The sequence below is a fragment of the Elgaria multicarinata genome, chromosome 7 (assembly GCF_023053635.1).
Source record: "Elgaria multicarinata webbii isolate HBS135686 ecotype San Diego chromosome 7, rElgMul1.1.pri, whole genome shotgun sequence".
NCBI classification, from domain to species: Eukaryota; Metazoa; Chordata; class Lepidosauria; order Squamata; family Anguidae; genus Elgaria; species Elgaria multicarinata.
The window spans coordinates 86,069,247-86,094,420 of NC_086177.1; the positions used below are offsets into that span (position 1 = coordinate 86,069,247).

The 25,174-nt window shown below is 43.3% G+C and overlaps 1 protein-coding gene across 1 annotated transcript in view; it reads left to right on the forward strand.

Moving 5' to 3' along the window:
* CPQ (carboxypeptidase Q) overlaps window positions 1–25,174 on the forward strand; it is a 216,888-nt gene that overhangs the window by 116,748 nt on the left and 74,966 nt on the right. Inside the window, exon 5 of the mRNA XM_063130980.1 lies at window positions 2,728–2,839. Within this exon, the coding sequence (XP_062987050.1) occupies window positions 2,728–2,839 (112 nt within the window). The remainder of the gene's footprint in view (window positions 1–2,727; window positions 2,840–25,174) is intronic.

A 25,174-nucleotide genomic window follows, 5' to 3' on the forward strand; every position in this document is an offset into this window, starting at 1 on the left:
ACACTTCAATGTCATATTGTTTTCATTTATAATTTATCAATTACTTTACTATTTCTCAGAATACTCATAACAATCTGTTATGAATACTCATAGTAATCTCATAGTTAAAAAGTAAAAAAAAAATCATATTACCAAATAGTAGAAAGAACATTGTTTTGAAACAACAGCCCTGCCCCCACCCACCCCTAAATGAGAGAGGGAGCAGCTAAAATTGGGCCCCTTAACTTTGGAGAGTTCCAGACATGGGCTAGCCCACTATTCGGAATGGGTGAATGTGTCCATTTTGGTTTCTTTCAGTTTGCCATTTTACCAATCTTGAATTGGGTTCGTCACCAACATTGTGAATTTCTCTAGTCCTAAGTTCGGCTCATCCTGAACGTTGAGAATTTTAAAAAAGAAAAATTTGTATGAAAATTCATAAGCACTTTTGGTGTACATTTCTCCCAATACGTGCATTTCTATGCATTTTTGCCTAATATACACAGGTTTTTTGCAAGCAATATTCCTAATATGCCTTTTTCAAAGTTATGTTCCCTAATATGTGCATTTTTCTATGCATTTTTTTATTGGAGAACTCCATTGCAAATTTCTGAGAAGTGAGAATTTTGAAGACAGATGGAATGAATTTCTCCTCCATCCCTACTCACAATTTTGGGACCCCATTCAGAAGACTTAGGCCTCAGTTAGACCTAGTGGTCTAGCGTGATGGAGGGGTGAAGATCCCATGATATTTTTATTGCGAGATTTTCCCTTCTGTTCACATGCGGCACGCGACGACCTCAGAGGGAGAGGTATTGTGCCCGCCATTTTTTTTAAAGAGACAGGAGCGCACAAGCGCTCATGCGCAAAAGGTAAGTCCTTTTTTAAAAAAATAAAAAATTCCCCGCTCCCCCTACCATGCCCCCGATGGCTGCAGAGCTCCCCCCCCCATGCCCCTCATGTGCAGCTCCTGGCTCCTCGCAAGGAACCGTAAAGAACCGGGACAAACCGCAACACCCGTCCACATGTTCCGCAATCTCAGCCCGAGATAGCGGAAAAACTGGGCATAAAGTGGAGGGCGAGATTCCAGGGCAAGGGAGGGATCATCCCTCCCTGATCCCGGGATTCCCCTGTGCGTCATGTGGACGCACAGGGACGATCCCGGGGATTGCCCTGGGATAAAGCCCTGTCTAGCTAAGGCCTAAGATGAATGTGGATATCCATTACATGGAAGACCGGGAAATGTCATAGGAACATATGAAGCTGCCTTATTCTGATTCAGACCAATAGTCCATTTAGCCCAGTATTATTGACACTGATTGGCAGTGGGTCTCCAGAGTTTCAGGCAGGAGTTTTTTCTGCCCTACCCAGAGATGTCAGGGATTAAACCTGGGACCTTCTGCTGCATGCAAAGCAGATGCTCTCCCACTGAACTGCCATTCCTTGCCTGTGTAAATCAATCTGTAGTATGTTAAGATAATTGATTCAATGGTTTGCAGTATATCAGCTGGAAAAGTTGACAAGCTTGATATGCAGGAAGACTTTCCGATATTATTTTCTTCTTTGATTAGTAATGTTTATCAGGAATTGTCAGGTTCAAATCTCTAGAATTTTGCCTACCGAAACATTGGCTTGAGTTATGGTAATCCAAACAGATCTGAACTCTAAACCCACAAGTTCTACTCCTTTCACGTTGAGGGGCTGGCACTGGATTTGCAACCCAGTAAGTGTCACACAGAACTGATAATTATATGACCTGTTGCCTCCACACGGAGCATCTGAACATGGTGACCACAGGTTTGTTTTTTCAAGCCAGATTGATTGTGCAAATTTCAGCAGCACATGTGTAGCCCCAAATGTGGAAGTGTTGGTTCATATACCTGGTGCTCTATGTGATCCCTGCTGTGTTGTAAGTTTACAGGTGACCCTATGCATTCCCATAGGCATTTGTATTGGAGCCACCAAATATCTGAATTATGCAATGTGTAAAAATACCTTTATGGTACATAAGGTATACCAAAGCACTGCCATATTTTCATAGCAGTGGTTTTGGATGGAAATGTTGGAACTGAATTTGAAATAGGTAATAAGGGAGAGGTAATAAACATCTGTCCTCCAATACTTCACTCATTACTTGGTCTGTTTTAAACCGCTCAACTTGTCGTTAAAGAATTGGTTCTTGATGATTTCTAACAGCAGTAAACAAATCTAATATTTAGCTGGACAATAAACAGCTGGGCATTTGACAAGAGCCAAAATGTTTCTAGAACCCTGCATGGGTGGAGCAGCTGGAAGAGACTTTGAGTGGAAAAGCAGCCAGGGGTGGGGGGAGTCAAGCATACTTTGTCTCACACTGCTCCTCCACTCGAAACCGCTGCAACCCAGGGCTGCTTTTCATTTGGGCTGTGTTACATGCATTTGTGTATACCATGTAATTTCAGCCCTCCATGGCCCTTAGTCCTAACCTATGGTATTCAAAGTCTAGCAACAAACTTCACTGGCATATTCCTAGAGTTATGTGTCAGAGGGATCAGCCCAAGCACTTGATAATCAGAACGGGAATATTAAGTTATATCATTGCTTTCCGTTGGGACAAAACTGTAATTACAATGCCATTGTTGGCCATAAAGAATATGTTTTCATAATCATGGTTCATGCTACAGGAATTAAATACACTGGAAGAATAAAAAGAACCAATAGTATGAACTTTCTGGTTTCACTTTTCATGTAAATATCCTTTCTTCTTAGGTTGTACTGGTGAGCGGACATCTGGACAGCTGGGATGTGGGGCAGGGAGCCATGGATGACGGTGGCGGAGCATTTATATCCTGGGAAGCATTATCGCTCATCAAGGATCTTGGTAAATATTTATCTTAAAAATGATCTAACGGGCAAGGAATTACATTGCTTCTTAATTTTTTTTTTTTTAATGATAGCTGGTGTTATCACTTTATCTAATCCCTGGCTGTTTGCACTGCAATTACTGCATAACCAGATCCTTCAGATGTTTTGGTTTTTTTAAGGAAGCCTGTAGTGCTGTTTCTTCACAGATGTAACACTTTCTTTTTCAGGTCTGTGACTGAACACAAACCAAAGTTTCTGTGTGTCTTGAAAGTCTAAATAAGAAAACAACTGTGTTGACTGTAGCTTTATGGTGCTCATGTAAACACTGTACAAGCCCTATCATAGACACATGTGATCGTGTTTGTAAGATCGCTGTATGCGTTTCATGGAAATCTCCATAATAACTCTCTACCCACCTTTACCGATAGGTATAAAAATAATAATGTATATATAGGACGAGTCTCTGACTTTGACACATTTATACTTTGCCACATTGATCTTATGTATACATTTATTTATTTAGTATCTTTATATTAGGGCTGTGCACACACACACCCATTATGGCTGCCATAGTTCATGGCCATAGATATACAAAAAACAAAGAGCCCCCGTGATAAATTTAAATCACAGCCTGGCTCTCAGGAGGACGATGTAAGAGCCAGCGGCAGTTAAAAACCAAATGATGGAACACTACATGTGAATCCAATGGATATCCAAATAGAAGACAATTGCTTTACATAGTGAAAGAACCACAAGAGCAGAGGTGGACAACACATAGGCTTCATGGAGCCGCCCACCCCACCCCAAATCTGGCCACTACCACCAGCCACCACCATCATATTTGCCACGAAAGATCAGGGGCAAGGCAGCAAAAAAGCCCCCATTTCCCCTTAAAAAACCGAAAACCAAGTTGCAATTTGATGCCAAAACTCAGAACTGTATCGCAAAAATGTCAGTTTTAAGGAAAAAATCAGGGCACAGATGTGGTAGCGGTGTTTTCCGGGATAGGTCATGGAAACCTCCAGACGGTGCTACAGAAATGAAGACAACTTTCCAGTTCTGCATCCTCTAAGTCCCCTTGTTCTCCAACTGTCTAAAGGTCCAGCCATATGGCCAGAGATATTTGTCTGAAGAAATCGGACTGCCCCTCTACTAATTTTTCACTAGTTAATACCACACTAAAATATCTGCTACAGCAGATGATGAGTGGGTGTATTTCAAAAAGTAACACTCTACTTCGTACCTAAAAATGAATACCTTCAACATAAACAGCTTTAAATTCATAAAATTTATCTTTGAATTATGCACCAGATTTTTACTGTGTGTATTATTTCATGTGTCTTCCTCAACACAGACCAAGTAACCATCATGTTAGACTAGATTCTAGCTCCTTTGCTAGATTAAACGTTTTCCAGATAGTGTTAATGATTTAGGGCACAATCCTATGCTAGGAGTTGTGGGATTTTTTCTGTCTAAACATGCATAGGTTTGCACCCTTAGGCGCCCAATTGGTCATACTAATTGGCAGTACTTAAGCCTTAATTGCTCTCTGTGTTTATTTCTGGGTCAGACCACAAACCACAGCCTTGCGGCAAGCTATTCATTGCCTCTCATTTGTGACCCCATTGTCTTTCCCAAATTCTTGTTCCTAAATCTCTTTGCCCTGTCTTATAGAATCATAGAATTATAGAATAGCAGAGTTGGAAGGGGCCTACAAGGCCATCGAGTCCAACCCCCTGCTCAATGCAGGAATCCACCCTAAAACATCCCTGACAGATGGTTGTCCAGCTGCCTCTTGAAGGCCTCTAGTGTGGGAGAGTTCTCGCTTGATAAAATCTGAACACTTAGCCCTCAATCTAGTACACCAAACTGTGTCTTCTGTAATGATTCACCAAACTCATACTTCTAGGCCTGGAAGTACGAATTACAAGAAGCTTGTAATATATGTCTCATCTATCACGCAACCATTTTGGTCACGAATCCTTCTCTGGGTTGAATTTTAATTCTTGCTGGAAAAGTGTTTCTTTTCAACAATCTCCACCATGCCTTTACCAGCAAATCGTGGGAAGAATCAAGGAGCAAAGATCTCTCTCTCCTCCCCTCCTCTGGCACGGTGAAAGCCAGTGTGGTATAGTGGTTAGAGTGTTGGAACTGGAACTCAGGAGACCTGGGTTCTAGTCTCCACACTGCTATAAAACTCACTGGGTGACTTTGGGCCAGTCATTAATTTTTAGCCTAACCTACCTCACAGGGTTGTTGTGAGGATAAAATGAACAGGAGGAGGATCATATATTCTGCCTTCTGCTTTTTGGAGGAAAGCTGGGATATAAATAAAATAAAATAAAATAAAATAAATATAAATGTAACAAATAAATAAATAAATAAATGAATAAATAAAGCCTTGAAGTAACCCCTGGGAAATGAATTTGAGCAATCTACGTCTTAAACACACCAGATGAAACCAAGCCCGCATCTTTACAATCATGGGAGGAACACACATGGTTGTTTTTTCTCCGCAGTATGCTGAAATCGGCTCTGCTCTGTCAATGTTACATGGCGGAGCCAGCCATCCTTAAAACCCGGCTTTTCAGTGCTAGAGGAAACATACTTATGAATGGGGATGTGGAGTAGAACCAACGTCATCAAGAAGAGAGGTTTGGTACCCGCCCCTTTCCAGGGTCCCCCTGCCATTACAGCTTTATGAATAGGAATGGGGAGTAATTAACCCATAACTGCCTCCCTATGAGAACACCCCATCAGCACAAATAAGCCCCACTACAAAATGTATTACACCAGTCCTAACAGTATGTCAGAGAGGCAAAGTAATGAAACTCTCTGTTCCTTACTCTGGAGCTGCATAGCTCTGGAGTTAACACTTCATTAGACAATGAAACGCACAGGATGTAACGTAAAGGCATGGGGGCACATTGCAGAGCAAGCGTCTGGGAGCCACTTTAACTAAAAGGAATGGAGTAAAAGGACTCTCCGATGCTACAGCTTTTCCAGGCAGAAGCGGCTGATGGGGAGCGTGCGACCACAACGTCATGTGCTGCACCCAAGTCACAGGAAGAAACTGTGAAGACAGCCCCCAAATACCTACCAGCCTTCAGAGTGCATTCTGTTCCATCTTTGACATTATTCTTTTTCTTAAATTCTTAAATCAATTTTTGTGCTATTGTTTGCAGAGAGGGAGAGAGAAAGAGAGAGAAAGAGAAAGAGAGAGCGAGAGAGAGCTCTTCTGGATTAGAAATGTGGTTTATATGTTTTTTAAATGTGCAAAACATTCTCCTCTGAGATCGTGGGTGCTTACAGACGGAGAGCTAGTTATAGTATTTATTTATTTATTTATTTATTGCATTTCTATACCACCCAATAGCCAAAGCTCTCTGGGCGGTTCACAAAAGTTAAAACCATCAGACACAAATCAAAGCATAACACAAACAAAAGTGTAAAACAGTATAAAAGCACAATAAAAAAATACTATATAAAAGCACAACCCGGGTAAAACCGAGCAGCAATGTTAAAAGACTAAGATGATAAACTGTTAAAATACTGGGAGAATAGGAAGGTCTTCACCTGGCGTCGAAAAGAGTATAACCTAGGTGCTAGGTGAACCTCTCTAGGGAGCTCATTCCATTACTGGGGTGCCACAGCAGAGAAGGCCCTCCTCCTGGAAGCCACCTGCCTCACTTCCTTTGGAAGGGGCTCACGGAGAAGGACCCCTGAGGATGATCTTAGGGTCTGGGCAGGTACATATGGGAGGAGGCGTTCCTTCAGATAACCTGGACCCAAGCCATTTAATACCAATCAAAAGCCATTGGGCTGTTACTCCGTCTTTTCCTCCTTGATGGATTTTTTCTGGTAAGAAAAAAGCTAGAAGAACTAGTAGGAAAACATGGAGGTTTCAAATAGGAGACAACATCATCTGTCCCTCCCCACTGTAAAATTACCTGAACGAGGCGGGATGATCGCACAAAATGAAAGCCTCATCTGGGAACCTCAGTCCCAGCTTCTGCGTACTTGAACACTGCACAACTGATCCTCAACTCAGCAATTCCTTGCAGGTAGGCAGATTCCAGTGCAGACCCAGAGATCCCCATTCACTTCAGTGGAGGGGGCAGCTCCATGTGGGAAAATGGTCACTGTCCGTTGAACAAGAAGAAAGGGGGCACCCTCACAGGAGATTTAGGAGCACCCAGGAGGACAGACAGGGCTTTCTATTAGGCACTGGACAATGGAATTGGAATTACTGGGGCAGCAAATTCAGAGATGTTAGTTACTGGTAGAGTAGCGTTGGTGCGATTTCATCCTGTCCAGTGAATGATACAGTACCACATCTGAAACATCAAATTATGGTTTCCAAAGCCAAAACATTTATCGTAGGAATGGAAAAGGAATAGATAGAATACCAGCAGTCTTGGTCTTGTTCCTCTGCCAAATGGTGACCCGTTTTTGTCCCATCTAAGTAGCAGCTGGAACAAATGCATATATTAATATCTACAGTGAGATTAAGACACAAAGCAAGATACCTCTTCAAAAGGGATTAGAAAATGAATGGAATTACTGTTTCTTAGCAGTCTGTTAATTAGTCTAAATCATGTTTTATTCCAGCAATTACCCTTACGTAAAAGCAAATCCTGGCTCTTTTAAAAATATACATAAACTTTCACACATCTCTCTTTTACTACCCGACATTCTCTCCATTAATAACAGTGCTGGCATGCTTTAGCAGCTCTCGCAAACTGAATGGGAGCTGCACCTATGAATGATTTATCCACGAGTGCCGTGTTCCTTTGCATAACTTTACAGTTTAATGGGCCACAAGGAGAAAGTAGAACAACTCGATCTGGCCACTGATTGGATAGTTTTCTGCCCAGATGCTGCATGACTAATTTGTTGTTTTAATAACTTAACCTAACTACCTAAAGCATTTTAACGAAAGCCGCTCTAGTGCAAGCCTAGGCAGCTATTTAAGCCCATAAAATTGTTAATGATGTTGGGTTTCTCCCCTTTAGATGGGGGGGGGGGGTTTGTCGGCGGGAGGATGCATAACCAGATCCTTTAAAGATGCATAACCAGATCCTTCAGATGTTGACAACTGCTGAAATAGTCAAAGAGAATTTCAAACATGCAGTCTGAAAAGCCTTGTTCATGCAGTCATCCATGCAGACATGAATTGTGTGGAGTGGGGAACAGGATTGTGCACACCGGCCTTTCCCTTTCCCCCAAATCAAAGGGTTCATCCAAACCTTACATGAGTACACTTGTGTGTGCCTAAGCTTTGCTCATAGCTTCAGATGAACACATAGGGCCAGCTTTAGGATAAATAGAGCCCCGGACAAGGAGTGCCTTTGGTGCCCCTACCCCCATGGTCACCTTCGCAGTGCTACCCAGAAGGTTTATGGAGCCTGGTGCAGATGTGATGTTGGGGGCCCTTCAGCTCAGTTTAGTGCCCCCCTCAGCTCAGCACCCAGGCGACCACCCAACTCACACACCCCTACAGCCAGCCCTGTGAACACATGATGGTTGGGGACATGGCCCCACTCCATGCATTCAATTCTACACTGATGAAATGTGAGCCAGTGTGGTGTAGTGGCTAGAGCGTTGGACTGGGAGTCAGGAGATCCGGGTTCTAGGCCCCACTCGGCCATGGAAGCTCACTGGGTGACATTGGGCCAGTCACAGACTCTCATCCCAACCTACCCTGCAGGGTTGTTGTTGTGAGGATAAAATGGAGAGAAGTAGGATTATGTACGCCGCCTTTGTTCCTTCGGGGAAAAAAGGCAGGGTATAAATGTAATAAATAAATAAAAAATGGGGACAAAGTGAGTTCAGAATCGGAATTGAGGTGTGCCATCGTCGTTGCTTTGCTGCAGTGGCAAAAGCAGCGGATTTTTAAACCCATTTTTCTTGCTCCAGCAAACCAGCAGTGGTAATGCTCTGACGGCTGAGTCATGTAGGAGGCCAGCTCAGATCTCCCAGGTGGTGGGGGCAGCGATTGAAATGGGGGCAGCAACAAGAAGGTGTTCCTGAGCATAGGAGATGATCATCTGCTGCTCCACCCCATCTGCCACCTGAAGCAAAGGTGCCTCATGAGAGAGATGGCTCTCTCTGTGTATGGAAGGGATATATAAGGGATATATATGGAAGGGATATATAAGGGATATATAAGAATGTGTGAGAGATTAAGATTTACTCGGCAACCTCATTTTGCTCTCCCTCAGATTCAAAGGCTGGATGGAAAGTATAAAGGACACTAGCCCGCCTTCTGTATTCAAGCCATTATAGGGTTTCTTTTCCTTTGCCCTCATTCCAGCCACATTCCTTGTGCTGCCTGAGCCCAGGTGTGTGTTCCTTTGACCACCCTCCTTTGAGATGTCGGCACAGTATCACAGGGGAGGTCCGAAGAAAGCATCCTTTGAGTTTGGCGTGCTGTGCCTATTGCTGGGAAGCCCATCGTTTTCCCCCATATTACGGGAGGGTGGTAGTGCCAATTCCTTGAAGAGTACATTCTCTAAAGGGGAAAGCAGATGTCCTGCATCAGAGCACATCTCGGAGGGTCCAGCAAATTTACGTAATGCTCATTGTGCTGCAGAGCCGTGTGTTCAACTTCTTGATGTTGTTTGTTCGGGGAGCTACACTTCTTTCTGAGTTCAAGCTGGCCACTCAGCTTCTCTCTCGTCCAAATGGAGTCCTGTGGGAGCAGTGAGTTCTTTTGGAAATAGCCAAGGCACTGCTGAATGCTGCCTGTGCAAAAGTCAGCAGTGTGGCCTCCTCCCCGCCTTTTAATTCTTATTCAAACCGCATTCCTCATATTGCTTACAGACTTGGCCAGATGTTCCCTTTCCCTTTACCACCCTTGCTTTCGGGGAGGTCAGAAGAAACCATGTTCTGAATCTGGGCTGCAGTTCCAATTCCTTAATTACAGAGATAGGATCTTTATTTCAAGGGTGACAGTTCAGGAGATTAATGGCTGCTGGAATGATAGTATGTATCTTTAGAGGCCCATTTCTTGGCAACTAGGTCAAGGGAGAGACTATCCAAACATATCACAATCTATGTTCAGTTTTAACATGTACAAAATAGCTAGGGATGCAGTCTCTCCTTAATTATTGGGGCCACTAGAATTCCTTTGGCTTGTCTTCAGATGTGACTGTTCGAGAATTTTGTTCCTGATCACAACATGATTGTTCCGGATTGCGAACATGGCCTGTACACAACCTCGATCACGAGCAGAACCACAATTCTCGGGAAGTTTTTGGAAGTTCCCAAACTTGCGTTCACTTTTGCAAATGTGCATCCCCCACCCCCCACCCAATCCACATTTTCATGCTTTAGCCTACGAGGGAAAGTGCATATTTTGGATGCACAATTTTTAAAAAAACCAAACCTAATTTTTCCTCATTGAAAATGCGCGTTTCCCCTGATATTTCGTTTTGTTTTTAAGAAAAAGATGTGTGCATTTGGAATGTGAATGAGGTGAACTAAGCTTGAAGGAGGAATTCGGAGAACCTCAACAAGCTGAAAACATTGCATGTTTGCCCATTCCTATGCTTGGCTTATGTCCAAGACATTTTCCTGCCTGTGAAATACAAGATGGCGCCTCCCCATTCCATGTACAGAAGCTGACTGGATTAGCAGTTGTATCCTACTTCAACAAGATAGCATTGTCCACCACATGTGAGGGCAACAGGCTAGTTTAAAGGCTATAGGAGAGGCCCACACAGCTCTGTCCTTCAATAGAGAAGAATAGCTTGGGAGGTAGGGGAAACACCTCAGCTGCCACCTGAGGCAGTCTCCTCACTCTGCCTAATGGTAGGGCCAATCTTATTCATATCCTTTCTTTTGCTACTTCAGCTCACAAATAGTCTTTTCTGACTTAGGGCTAATCTACACCTACAGCCCATTTGCAACAGAGGAAGGATAATTGCGATTGTTCTCAGCTTCCACGATTGGCGTTCACGGGGTACTTGCCACCGATGTTTTCTGCAAGTAAAAGAGAGCTGTTGCAGCAGAACGTGTGCCCTATGGCAGTGGTTCCGAATGTGTATCAGCAGAAGTGGGCGGGACTAGGCAGATGGGTACGGCTATTGGGCAGTATAAAAATGTAATAAATAAATAATAATATTTATTTATTTATTTATTACATTTCTATACCGCCCAATAGCCGGAGCTCTCTGGGCGGTTCACAAAAATTAAAAACATTCAAAGTATAAAACAACAGTATAAAACCATAATATAAAATACAATATAAAAGCTCAACCAGATAAAAACAGCAGCAATGCAAAATTACAAATTTAAAACACCAAGTTAAAATTTATTTATAGACAGTTAAACTACTGGGAGAATAAAAAGGTCTTCACCTGGCATCTAAAAGCATATAATGTAGGTGCCAAGTGAACCTCCTTAGGGAGCTCATTCCACAGCCGGGCTGTCACAGCAGAGAAGGCCCTCAATAATAATAATAATAATAATAATAATAATAATAATAATAATAATAATAATAATACTACGGGGCACGGAATCTAGGCAGAGAGCTTCAGCTATTGGGCGCTATAAAAATGTAATAAATAAATAAATAATAAATACAGGGCACAGAATTTTTTTTATTAATTTCTGAGAGATGCGCACCAGCGTAGATGCATAGCAACACAAGGGGGATAGGTACTGTGTTTAAAATGTGCTTCTGCACAGAGATAATATTTGTTTTAAAAACAACAACACTTAGTACCCATGCACATGCCCCTGACAGTGGGTTGGCTGTTTGTTGGACCAGGAGCTCGCACCAAACAGCAACAGCTTCGCGAAGGGGGGCACACCAGCCGCGGACTTCAGGACTGTAGTGAGAGAGACAAGAAATCTGTGACAGCAGTCAGCAAAATTCCTGAGTAACTGAGGGGTCGACCCAAGATCACATGTGGCCCGATAGGGACAACTTTGATATTATCCTGGAATAAATGGCTGGTGTAATCACGGCCTTAGTGGCAGAAAACTATAGGGAGGGAGCTTAGAGTCAGGATAGTGAAGAATGGAACGGAAGCATTTTCTCCAGAGGAATACAATCACTTAAAACCTATATCTTCACACACACACACACAAACACAAACACCAAACAAACACAGGGAGAAAAGCAGCTGAAGGAATGTAGCAGAAAAACAAGCCAGAGAAGGAGATAGACCTTCCTCCCCTCTTGCCTTTCCTTTACATAAACTTACAGGGCATGGCTAGATGGGGCGATATCGCAGGGATCGTCCCTGTGCATCCACATGACACACAGGGGATCCTGGGAGCAGGGAGGGATCCCTTCCTCAGGATATCGCCCTATCCTTCTATCCTGACTTTTCCCATGGTCTTGGGATGATCCCAAGACCGTGGGACGTGTGGCCGGCTGTCCTGGTTTCATCCCGGCTCCTCATGAGTAACCGCGAGGAGCCAGAAACTGGGCACGGGCCACAGAGCTCCTTAGGAGCTCCATGCCCATCGGGGGTGGGGTGGGGGAGCATATATTTACATTTGCACAGGAGCACTCCTGCGCTCTTCTTTGATTCAAAAACTAAAAAACATGGTGGGCGCAACATCCTCTTTCTCCCGGATATCATGCTCCACATGTAGACTGAGGGGGAGGATCTCGTGATCATTGTATCATGAGGTCGTCCCCCTCCACCCCCCTTGTCTAGCCATGCCCACAGTCTCCTGAAGCTGTTTTTGACTTTAAAAAAAAAAAAAAGTTAAGGAAAGGCCATATGTGGCTGTATGTCTTATCCTGTTTGGCTCCATATCCCATTTGGAGATGTTTCATGAAAACGTAATCTTTTAAGTGTGTCTTGCAGTTTTAGGGAATTGGTTACATTGGCATTAGTGCTTCCTAGGCAGAATGGACAATGATTAGAGAGATCAGGATTGTCTTGAAAACAAAGAGAACCCACATGTGCTTGTACAGGCCATACAACATGTTCCTGCTGCTGTTTCCATAGCAACTTTTTTGAAATGAAAGATGGGTCCTGTGTCTGCAAAGTTATCTATTCAGACTGTTAATCTTTCTTTCTAATCTGACTGGTGTATGTCCACTAACATGAGAGTGGATTTATACAATTACATATGATTAAACTGTAGAAACTGAGCTATAGCTTTTCAAGATGTGCACACATGGTCAAACAGATTTCGTTATATGCAGTAGTGTATATGCAGGTTTCCTATAGGAAGTAAGATCTACATAGGAAATTCTTTCATATACATTAGTCCTGATCTTAGCCAATTATGTATCTCAGACTTGCATAATTTAAGATTTTGGATATTATGGGAAGAGAAAGTAGAAATTATTTATTTCCTGTCTGTGCTTATTTTGAACATCTGGATTCAAGGTTCATACAGTGTCCCAAATGGAGATGTAGTCAAGTCCTCAATAATAATAATAATAATAATAATAATAATAATAATAATAATAATAATAATATAATATTTATTTATTTTTTACCCACCTCTCCCTTTGGATCTGTTACAAATATATATATTTTGTCTGTTACAAATATGTACAGGGAACAGGAAGTACAAGTGTCAAGTTTCCACCTCTGACCTGGAACCCCTGAGCAACTTATTAAGGATCTTTTGCCTTCTTAAGAGTCCCACCTTCCTTACCATCCCCTTCCCAATAATGTGTGTGTGTGGGGGGGGGGTTAGACTGTAGACTCGTGTGTGACACAACAGATACACCACAGTTTACTAGTATATTAAAACAAGCAACTTTCAAATAAAGGTATTTACTCAGTAGAGCTGATTGATACAAGGCATTAAGAGAAATTAAAAGATGCAAAAATGCAAGTCCTGACCCTAGCTGCATTAGGTTTTTCCAGCTGCTTCTTCCTCATGCTCTCATCCTTTCCTGCTCTCTCTGGCTGTCTATCTACTCTCTTTTACACCCTCTTCCCCCAAAACAGAAAGTACTATTTGAATGTTGAAGAAATGAAACTTAACTAGGACATGTAACTACTCCTCTCAGGGATACCCCCTCCCAACAGAATAAACCCAGGCCTCTAAGGCCTGACCTTTTTAGTTTCTTCTGTAAGCCTCAAACCTTCACAATGAGACACATGGGTTTCCTGTCATCTTCCTCCTGCAAGTGCAAACATTTAAAGTGACTGTTTCTCCATTTGAAAATATATTCCCCTCCAAACACTTTCTGCTGCTCCCCTGCACATGTTTTTGTAATGTAATGTAAAAGTGGGATTGGGATTGGATTTACCAGCCTCTCATCATCAGCCTCTTTCAAGCATGGCTCCTGGCAAAGAAGCTTCCGGCAGAGTGATTTCTTTTCACCCCTCTGCTGGGAGCAATGGCGCACTGTCAGGGGCAGCAATAGCGAAGCAACCGGAGGACAGCTGGAGGACCATTTCTGCTGCATCTGGATCCTCTTCTGGTTCCCTACTCAGTGCCCCCTCAATTCAGCACTTATTGCTTGAGACATTAGGGTGTGCCTTGGCACACCTAGCACATCCCTTGTACATGCCTATGACTTTGGTTATAGCTGTAACTGTGTTGTAGGTTCTGACTTATGCTGGTGTTCGTTGTTTTGCTGTTTTTATTACAGCATCAGTGTTTTTTAATATGAATTTTATTATATACATGTTTTAGTTGTAAGCCGCCTTGGAGGGCTCCTGCACTCAAAGATGCCATAGAAGTATTTTATATAAATAAATAAATATACATGCCACATAGCCTGGGGCTAGACGACTTCTGTGTCAATGAGACAAAGAGAAAATTATGAGAGGAGTTCAAACCGAAAAGTAAATTTGTATATTTCACTCAGAAAAGCACAGGAGCGAAATGATAATGGCAGAGCTAGGGCTAGTTCAAAGGCCATAACAAAACAAAACAAAAATGGTTTCTGTCAAAATGAGAATGAGGGAACATGACGTTTTTCTGGTCTGGAACACTCTCATAATGCGTCTATGGATTCTAAACAAGCCAGCGCTGAGAATTTGTAGGAGAGTAATTGAGCAACAGTTTTATAGAGAAAGCAATTATGTAGAACAGTTGTGGCCGGTTTCTTAAGCTTGGGGTTGGGCATAACTCCCAGAGTCAGTTAGCTTAGTGGTAGAGCACATGCTTTGAATGGAGAAGGATCCAGGTTCAATCCCAGGACGATCCTCTGTTTGAAGTGTTGTCAGGGGGTCACTCCTCTATTTGAAAGCATCCTCTGACCTGAACTACACTAACAACAACAACAACAACAACAACAACAACAACAACAACAACAATAATAATAAATCTTACCCGCCTCTCCATTCTGATCGAGGCGGAGAACAGCAATAAATGATAAAATACATAAAACTGAATTAAAACATAATATACATTGTTAAAAACATCCTTAAAAATCCAAAAAACATTCTAAAAACATCTTAAAATTCCACTGGATAGGCCTGACAGAAGAGATCAGTCTTTACAGCTTTCTTGAATGCTAGTAGACCATGAAAGCGGTTTGAAAGCAGTATATAAGAGGCAGGGGCCACATTGCTGCTTTATAACAGTATTGAAGTGTACTGACAACTGTTGAGGCCCATTGACACAGACCATGTACCACTTTCACAGTGCAATATCCTGCTTGGTGTGGCTCCTGCCTTTTATATACCACTTGCATACCGCTTTCCTAGTGCAATATCCTGCTTGTTGTAGATGAGTCCTCTGTTTGATGGGAAGCATAGGAACGGAGAGCGGAGGCCTTGAAATGTCCCAGTTACTGTTAGCCCCTAGATAGCACACCGGTCATCTGGTCACAGTCTTCCCCACTATGGTAGGATGTATGGTATTTCTATTTAAACTGTAGAAATAATTTATACATTTAAATGTATTCATTACCAATTTAAATCTATATATTGCCAATTTAAAGCTATACATGAATTAGCATTAGATACAAATCTGTACCATCATTTCCCCTTCTGTTTTTTGGAGATGCACTTCCTCTTTTTTTGGCCATTCAAAAGTGGTTGTCCGCTCTCTGGCCTATTTGTGTGAATAGGCTCCCTTTCTAAGGCGGCTGCTTCCTCTGCAGTTCCTGCTTTGGACCAGAGATGAATGGTGATGCTCAAGTCAAATCTTAGCCTGACATTGTTCAGGTTGCCAGTTCAAGCTCAAGTCCTGACACCCAGCTACTCAACAGCCAGCTGATCCGTGGTGCAACTAAGGCTGGACCCAATGCTGGCTCTAGGTTTTTGAGAGCCCTTGGGCAAGACACCCTCAATGGGGCTTCTCCCTCAGAGAAGCCTACTTTCTTACCTCCATGGTCACCAGCTGCTGTTGCTCCTCACCCTCCTTCTCATCGCTGCTACCACCTGTTTGCTTGACAGGTAGACAGCAAGTAGAAAGTGTGATATGTACTGCTCCTCTTTCTCAGTAATGCCATTGTCTGGGCCAGAGCAAAAGGCAGGTGAACAAGGTAGGTAAGGAGGAGGGAGAACGCCAGAGGGCTCTTGTCAGTGGGCCCCTGCTGAGTGTGGGCTCTTAGCAGGTACCCAACCATACCTACTTTTGATACCTGCCTAGCGCAACTTGGGGGCTGAAGTCCAGGGTCCCACCGCCCAGGGGAGACCAGCTGACTAGCTAAAGAGTGACAGATGATTGGGGCATTGGCAAATGGCCCGGTTATCAGCACCTGAGCTGCACCAGATATGCCAGGGGCCTAGTGGGGCTGATGCTGCTCACCACAGCATCTTTTCTCTATGCTGGCAGGGCAGGTATGTGTGGTTACAGATGCTCCATTGACTATTTTCACTTTTAAAATCTATTATCCATTTCTACAGCAAAATGGTGCTTATTTCCAAGTAAATGCGCTTAGCATCAAGGTAGTAGAAATAAAAGTAGTCATGCTGATGCTATAATGTAAATGAGTTTAAAATGCAAAACTGTACATGCCCAGAGCATTTGTCGTTTTTATCGGAGTTGGCAAAGCTGTTCTTTCCTTATTTATTTATTTGTTGTTTGCTTGAATGTCTCTGGAATATAGAAGCAGTTGTGAAACATGGGATGGGAGATGGGAGGAAGACCGGAGAAATATATTTCACAATGGAAGTAATACACATTGCCATCTAAAGGTGGGGGGAAGGTTCAAAAGACCATTAATTCCAAGGTCTAAAATTATCTACCTGCACCACTGCGGCTGATGAACATCAGCAATACAAGTGGGAGGTATGACTAGTACTTGCTAGCCTCAGCATAGGTGGAAGGACCTCAGCTTCTTGTCCTAATGCATCATCCCTGCCTATGCTCTATGTAAATTCAAAATGTGTGGCGGGTGGGAGCTTAATGTGGTCAAAATCAGTGAAGGCTCATGGCTCTGACTTCAGTGGGGCTGTGAATCCATTCTGGATTTTTTTTTAGTCAGAACCAGCCAGAACTGTAAAGGAGCTGTCCAGTGTGCTGAACCCGCCCCCCAAAATAGGTTTGGGACCTTTGATAGCTCTTTTAGAGTTCTGGCTGATTCTGACTGAAAGTCAGTGATTCACACCCCCACCGAAATATGCACCACCAGCTTCCACTGGTCAAAAGAGGAACCACAAACACACACACATGTGTGTTATTCTCCATTGGTGGGCCATGGTGGCTTACCTAGTGGTGCTCCAAGAGGTACTGAGCTTCTTGGTCCGGTTGCCATTTTAATTTTCCAGAATATCCCCGTCACTCTGGGATATCATGGAAAATTAATATGGGCAGCACTAGACCCACCAGGAAAACTTCAATGGAGAGCCCAGAATAGGCATTAGTGGTGGACCCTGCCAAGAGGCCAGGGCCCCAGCTGCTGCCCAAGGATGCCAGCTGCTGGCGCCAGCCATTCAATCTCCATAAGAGTCACCGTAGCTGAACAAAATTGTGTCACAGTCTGAATGCTGCCTCTGAGCTGCCGCTTGGGTATCCCTACTACAGAAGGATAAGGAAAACATACAAGGGGAAGTTGTTCATATAAAAAAAAGGCAGATGCCCATTGCATCACACTAGCATTCTCTGCTGGCTCCCCACCCACCCCCACCCCTGTTCCTGCCCCCACTGCTTGTGGCAACACTAGTCTCTGCCCTGACAAATGAGTCCTTTTCACCACAAGTTGAGACTTACCCACAAGCAGAGCAGGGAGCAATCTTGCCACACACCACAAAGAAAAACTGGCTGACACTAGCAGAGCGGTTTGGGGTTGACTTGCAAACCAAGAAAGAAAGTTTCAGGAAACTGGTAGAAATTTGTTTTGTTTACAGCCCAAAACCCGGACTTGTTCCCTTGAAAAAATAAGGGCTTAAAAAGAGGTATGAGCGCTGTGCCCGGTCCGTGGCTTTTCCCGGCTACTCGCAAGTAAGCGAGTAGCCGCAAAAAGCCACAGACCTTGCTAGGCCGGGGCTGCGGAAAAGGCGCACCATAAGCGACTTCGCTTATGGCGCGTTAAGGGAGGTTTCAGTGCAGCCTGGGCCCGGATTCCCCTGTGCGTCATCTGGACGCACAGCAGGGAAACCGGGCCTCAAAGCGCGCTAAGGCCTCGTCTAGCAAGGCCTAGAGATGCAGTGAAAGGAAAACCCTGAAATCTTGTATAGAAGTACAGAGTATAAAACATTGAACCTAGCCAACGTAAGAGCACACCTATATTTAGGAAGATTTACACTTCTTTTTAATTTCATTTATATCCTGCCTTTTTTTCCTCCTTAAAGAACCTGAGGTGGCATACATGATCTACCACCTCTCTATTTTATCCTCACAACAAGAACTTTGTATGGCAGGTTGAGCTGAGAGTCTGTGATTGGCCCAAATTCACCCAGTGAGCTTCCATGGCTGCATAGGCGCTAGAATCCAGTCCAACATTCAAGCCACTACCCCACACTGGCTCTCTGAGTATTCTGAGTATTTTCCCACTTCCTATGCATGTTTAAGTAGAAAGTACTCCTACAACTCCCAGCATGCTGGGAGTGGTAAGGGCTATTTGTTTATTTGTGTGTTTGTTGTTTGTTTGTTGATTACATTGTTCCTCCGTTTCTTGCCCAGGATCATCATAACTAACTTTACTTTGGTTCTCATTCAGATCCTGTAGTATTGAGCTAAAATTGGCGTGCTGGCTGGGGATTGTGGGAATTGTAGTCCAACACATCCAGAAGGCGCCAGGTTGGAGGATGCCAAGCTAAAGAATAATAATTCAGTGACCTGGTTGCTCATCCACAAATAACTAGCATGATCCTGACCCGCTCAGAAGTACCAGCTCAACATTATCCCCCTTTTTGATATCCTTCTCTTAAGAGAGCTCTCTCTAGCATGTTCTCATATTGCCATTTTTCTTTCTTCCTTGACATAGCTCAGCTATTACCTCAGCAGAGATTACTCACAAATGCACTTCTAAACCCTGTCCAGCCTTATGTCTGTGCCTGTGTATTTCATCTTTAATTGGTCTATTACCTCACTAAAGGGAAGATGTCCAACACTGAATTTCTTGGGCTTGCCTCTTAATACATCTCCTTTCCTTTTATCAGCTATGTTTTTCCTCCGATTTATCTTTGACATCGTAACCAGAATCTATTTCTGATCACCCGGAGCCTGCAGCCTTTTGAGCTCCCTCCGTCCTTTCAGTGCCCTTCTTCCTCCACATCATTTTTATCAACTACAATCTCTGCTTCCTCCATAATGTCAAAATCTCCTCTCTTTATTCTCCTGGTCCTGAAAAGCAGGAAGCATTTCATACCCAACTTTTGTAAACCGCCCAGAGAGCTTCGGCTATGGGGCGGTATATAAATGTAATAAATTAATACATAATTCCCTTGCAGCCTCCACTAAGAAGCCTGCTCAAAACACAGTCACCTCATCATCAGGCAGAGACTTTCCTGCCTTTTATCTCTCTCTGCTTCGGTCAGTTGAGAACTACTGATGGATAACATGATATGAACGCAAGAGTCCTGCTGGATCCCATTGCTAGCCAGACTCCCCCAGTGCTGATAGCAGCATCGGGCCCGTCAGCTTTCCCCCTTGGCTGGAGAAGATCACATTTTGTTGTTTGCTGGGTCATCCAAAAGTTGGTCATTTGGGGGTGGGGGTGAGTGGGAAGGGAGATTTTCTAAGGGAAAAAACTATAATGTGGCCTATGAGAGTTTATATGTTTATACTTCACTTAGTACAAATGTAATCAGAGCATGCAAAATGGTTCAATACTGTCATGACAGATGGGTCTGGTCACTCTGGCATGATCATCATTTAAAAACCATTTTGTGCATTGGTCCTAAACCCACTCATCGTAGTGACTTCGTGGTCTGAGCCATTAAACAAGACAAGGATTGGGATGTCTGTACATTTTCACCCACACTACGATGCTTTTCCAGACCCCACTGAACTTTATGTGGATGTATATCTCTACCAGGGGACCACTGATCATGTGCAAGATGTGCTGGATATCAAGGCCTATCTGTATAGTCCTATATTGTGAAGAAAGTGAGATTGAAAGTGTGATACAGAAATAAACCACTGTTGATCAGTTGACGTGAATGGGTGTTTCCTGGATTACAATGAACTGAAACAACATTGTATTCAAATTTTCAATGGATTGTGGGAAATTTAGAGTGCAAGGATTGCTGTTCTTTATACAGAGGACTCTGAGACTGGGGCCCTCCACCCATTCAGTGTCTGCCAGCAAGAGCCTGGCGGAGCAGGTGAAACAACAGTGGCTTGTCCAGCCCCCTGCCTCATCTTCAGGGCAATTTAAGCTAGATGGGCCGTTGAGTCCATCTTAACTTCCTTACCTCTCAGTTGTCAGGGACGACAATGGAGAAGCTTCAGTATTGAGCAGGTCAACCTTTTTCTTCCTCTTCCCTTCCCGCCCATTGTCCCTAGGGGTGTTGGAGAAATCCACAACAGAACCAAATGAATTCAGATTTTTATGAATCTGACCTGTGGATTCCACAGAGCATTGGTTTTGCGCTGGTCGGTCAGATTCTATGGACTTGAGGACAATTTTTCTAACTTTCTGGAATTTTGTGACAATTTAGTAATAAAAAAATATGCATTTAAAAAAAAAAAAAACACGGCCAAAACGATCATTTCCCCCATTTGCGCAAGTGTGAATTTGTGCAAATTTGGAAACTCCCCCCCCCCCCCAATCCACTTCCATCGATGAGCAGACAATGGAGCAAAAGGCACTTGACAACCTGCAATATGCAGTTCGAATGGATTTTTCTCAATCCACATATCCCTAATTGTTCCACGCCCTTTTCTCTGTCCCTGACCCTCCTTGAGCTTACAACAGTGAACTCAGAAGAGGAGGCACCACAGAGCCTTCCACACAACCTGCGAAGGGGAGGGAGTGGAAAAGCTCACTCAGATTTCCCCTGCCAAGGTCGTGGCTTTGTCTATGGCCTTGAGGAGAAGGGGAATCCACAATATCCTATGGCTCCTGGATCATAGGCTTCCAGGGATCATAGGATTGCTCTGTTAGTATATCTATTTATAGAAAACGATGCTGGACTCTGAATGGGATTGTATCGTAGTCATGCATTTGACACATGAGTCTAAAGCTGCTGTAACAAAATATGCAGCAAAATATGTAGCCATCGTGCATCCAAGTTATAGGCAGTCTGGTGTATTGTCATCAGGTGCTGTTTAAAAGGTGTTGAGTAAGTTTCCACTCAGGCTGTTAAATACCGGTGGCATTCAGGGAATCTCTTATGCCTTGTGAAATCAGATCACCCCCTTCCTGGAATGGAAAAGCTGGGAGAAGCTGCCAAAAACGGATAAGTAACCGTAATGAAACATGTCATACACATCCTGCTGGTATTATATTTCACCTCCTCAAATGGGTTTAAAAGAAATCAGACTATAGGGTGGTAATGAAAGAAAGTAATATCTTTAAGAAAGCTAAAGTAATTGATTTTGCTAAACCTCTCAATCCAATATCAGTGCAACAGTTACTTACATGTCATATACAACTTATACCTCTCTTTAAAGTCCCATGCAGCTAAAAGTCACATGCATTTTGAAAAGACCATTTTATACATGCTTATTATAACTTACAAGTCAAAAGCTGAAAATATTCAGACAGGAATTTGCTTTTAATTTGTATTCTCCATTTTGCATGATTTGTGGATTTGTGCAGTGTGCTTGTGGTCCTCCTCTCAAATATTTTTTTCTCAAAAGGAGGAAATGCACAGAACCCATTGAAAACAGTGGGGTCCTACAAGGATTTGTATGGGGACCAATGAGTTTCAACTTGTTCATAAATGAGCTGGAATTAGGAGTGAGTAGTGCGGTAGCCAAGTTTGCTGATGACACCAAATTATTTAAGGTGGTTAAAACAAAAAGAGATTGCAAGAACCTCCTAAAGGATCTCTCCAAATTTGGTGAACGGGCATCAAAATGACAAATGTGGTTCAATCTAAGCAAGTGTAAAGTGATGCACATTGTGGCAAAGAATCCAGACTTCACATATAGTCATATCGGATCTGAGCTGGAGGTGACTGTCCAAGAAAGAGATCTTGGGGTTGTGGTGGACAGCTCAATGAAAATGTCAACTCAGTGTGCACCCACTGTAAAGAAGGCAAATTCAATGTTAGGCATAATTAGGAAAGAAATTGAAAATAAAACAGCCAGTATCGTACTGCCCTTCTACAAATCTATGGTGCAACCACAACTGGAATACTGTGGACAGTTCTGGGTCACCGCACCTAAAAAAAAATACCGTAGAGCCAGAAAAACTAAAGTGACCAAGGGCCTGGAGCAACTATGAGGAAAGGTTACAATGTCTGGGACTGTTTAACTTAGAGAAAAGGTGAGTGAGGTGAGACATGATAGAGACAGACAAAATTATGCATAGCATGGAGAATGTGGATAGGGGAACATTTTTCTCCCTCTCCCATAATACTAGAATCTAGGGTGATCCCACGAAGCTGATTGATGGGAGATTCAGGACAGACAAAAGGAAGTACTTCACACAGTGCATAGTTAAACTATGGAAATTACTACTATAATTTGTAGTGATGGCCAGCAGTTTGGGAACTTGGACACTATTTTGTTATTTCAGGTATTGCTGCTCAGTGCAGAGTTTCTGTGACATGTTGCGGAGGGCGGGCAAGCAGTGAGGCTCGGTATGTAAATGGGTGAGAGAGGAGATGGGATTCTGAATTGATAATTGTCTATGACGATGTACATGACTATAAAGAAATCCAAGCCTTTCAGTAATTAAATGTTATGCAGAGCATCACTTAGTGCACATATCCAAAGGCATGCCCCTTTCCTGCTCTGTTATGCTCTTTTTTATCCATTTACACACACAATCTAATCCATCACTGGCATTTAGTGTCTACTAGTTTATAATATCAATAATTAAGCCTACTCCTCTGAAAAAATACTTCCCTGCTTGGCCATGCTGCATGTGCACCATTCATCATATAGAACTTTATTTCCAGATGTGTCTTGCAGTCAGTAATTCCAAAAGAACATTTTTTTTAGGCATCTGAGCAAACACCTGACCTGACCCTGACCAGTGGCCACATGTGACGGTTTCAACGTGATTACTGTTTTATTATCCTAATATGACATCATTGGCCATCTGGCTGATTTGAAATGAATAAGAGATTCTAATCCTGTGCTGTAACAGTAGCTAACAAGTACACTGGTAAATCCCTTGGATATTTTTGAGGTTTTTCTTTTGAAAATGACAGGCCCACTCCATCCGTGCTTACTTTCTATTTGCCTGAACTCGCGAAATGCCATTTTACGAACTCTGTGTCTTCCCCTTTACTTAGTTGCATTACATAAACATTGCAATAATCTGCGTACTTTGTTTCCATTTATCTAATTATTTTGGGTTCTCATTTGGATACACCACCAAAACACACACACACGCACACACACAATAAAACCTCAACCAGAGATTGAAGTTGCTACTCTATATGCATCTACCTGGGACTGGGAGCAAGGCCTACTGAACTCAATGGCACTTTGAAGTATACATGCGTAGGTTCAGCAATGTACTCTTACCAGAGAGTAAGCCCCATTGAACATAGTGGAACTTACTTGTGAGTAAACATGTATATGATTGTGCTGGTAGGGTGTCATTGTAGAATAGTGGTTAAGACTATGAGTTAGGAGCCAAGAAGTCACTAGTTCAAACCTCGTCTCAGTTTTGAACTCATTAGGTAACCTTGGGCAAGCAGCTATATTATATCAGCTCAGTTTCCTATACATACTACAGGGACTTAGCATACCATATGGACTCCCCATTGGCCCACACTTGGGAAACTGCAACACCCGGCCTGCTTTGGATTCAGAACCGAATCCGAAGGGGGCCAGGGTGGTGTTGAGGTGCTCTGAGTCAAACGGGCTGATTTGGAAGCTCTGAATCGCCCTCCAAGTCAAATCTGGAGGGCCGTGCACAACCCTAGTCAAAACAGTGGGCTGGTTCAGTTCAGTAGATTTTGGTGGAGCTGTGAATCCCTTCCGGGTTTCAGTCAGAACCAGTCATGACTAACTAAGGAGCTAACTAAGGTGCTGAGCCCATTATGGGGATAGGCTTCAGCACCTTGGATAGCTCCTATAGAATTCTGGCTGATTCTGACTGAAACCCAGAATGGATTCACAGCCACTCCAAAATCGGCACCACCAGCCTTCACCGGTTCAGATGCAACGCTAAGCTATGAAAAACTGTGCTTTAGCATTACATGAATGATCCTCAGGCCCCGTCTCATCTCTTTCCCTACTCCTCCTTTGTCACGCCCATGGGGAGAGCAGGACCTTTCTCTTCCTCTTTTAAACTTACCAGGGCTTCCTGTTACATCCCAATTCAGTTTAAACTGTGATTAGTTCAAACCAGCCAGGATCAAGCGGTGGTTTGTGATCTTGACTTGTTCATGTGTGTGTGCAGGCATCTAACCCTTCCCCTTCCTATAGCTTACTTTCCACCCAATTGCACACATGCATCCCTCACCCAAGAGATTTTCTCCTCAGCCAGTCTCAGATATCAGATGAGTTTGGCTGAGGCGAAAAGCCGGGGGGGGGGGGCAGAGAAACCCGTGGAAGTGGGTGGAAAGAGAAAAACAGAGGGGGGGATCAGGCTGCAGACATGGGGTGCAGGTGGTAACAGAGGCTAGATCTACACTACTGCTTTGCTGCAGTATTAAAGTGCACTGATTCCATATACTTCTTCCCTAGTGTTAAATCCTGCTTTTTATTCCACATTCGTAATGGTTTGACACCTGGGGGCTATCTTTGCATCTTCTTTGCCCAGGGTTGGCTCCAATTCTGCACTGTGTTGGTTACATGATGCAGCCGCAGATTCGAAGCCACCCCAAGGCAAAGAGGCAAAGATTTCAGCTGAAAAGTCGGGGACTTACCTTGACTTTTCCAGCCAGAC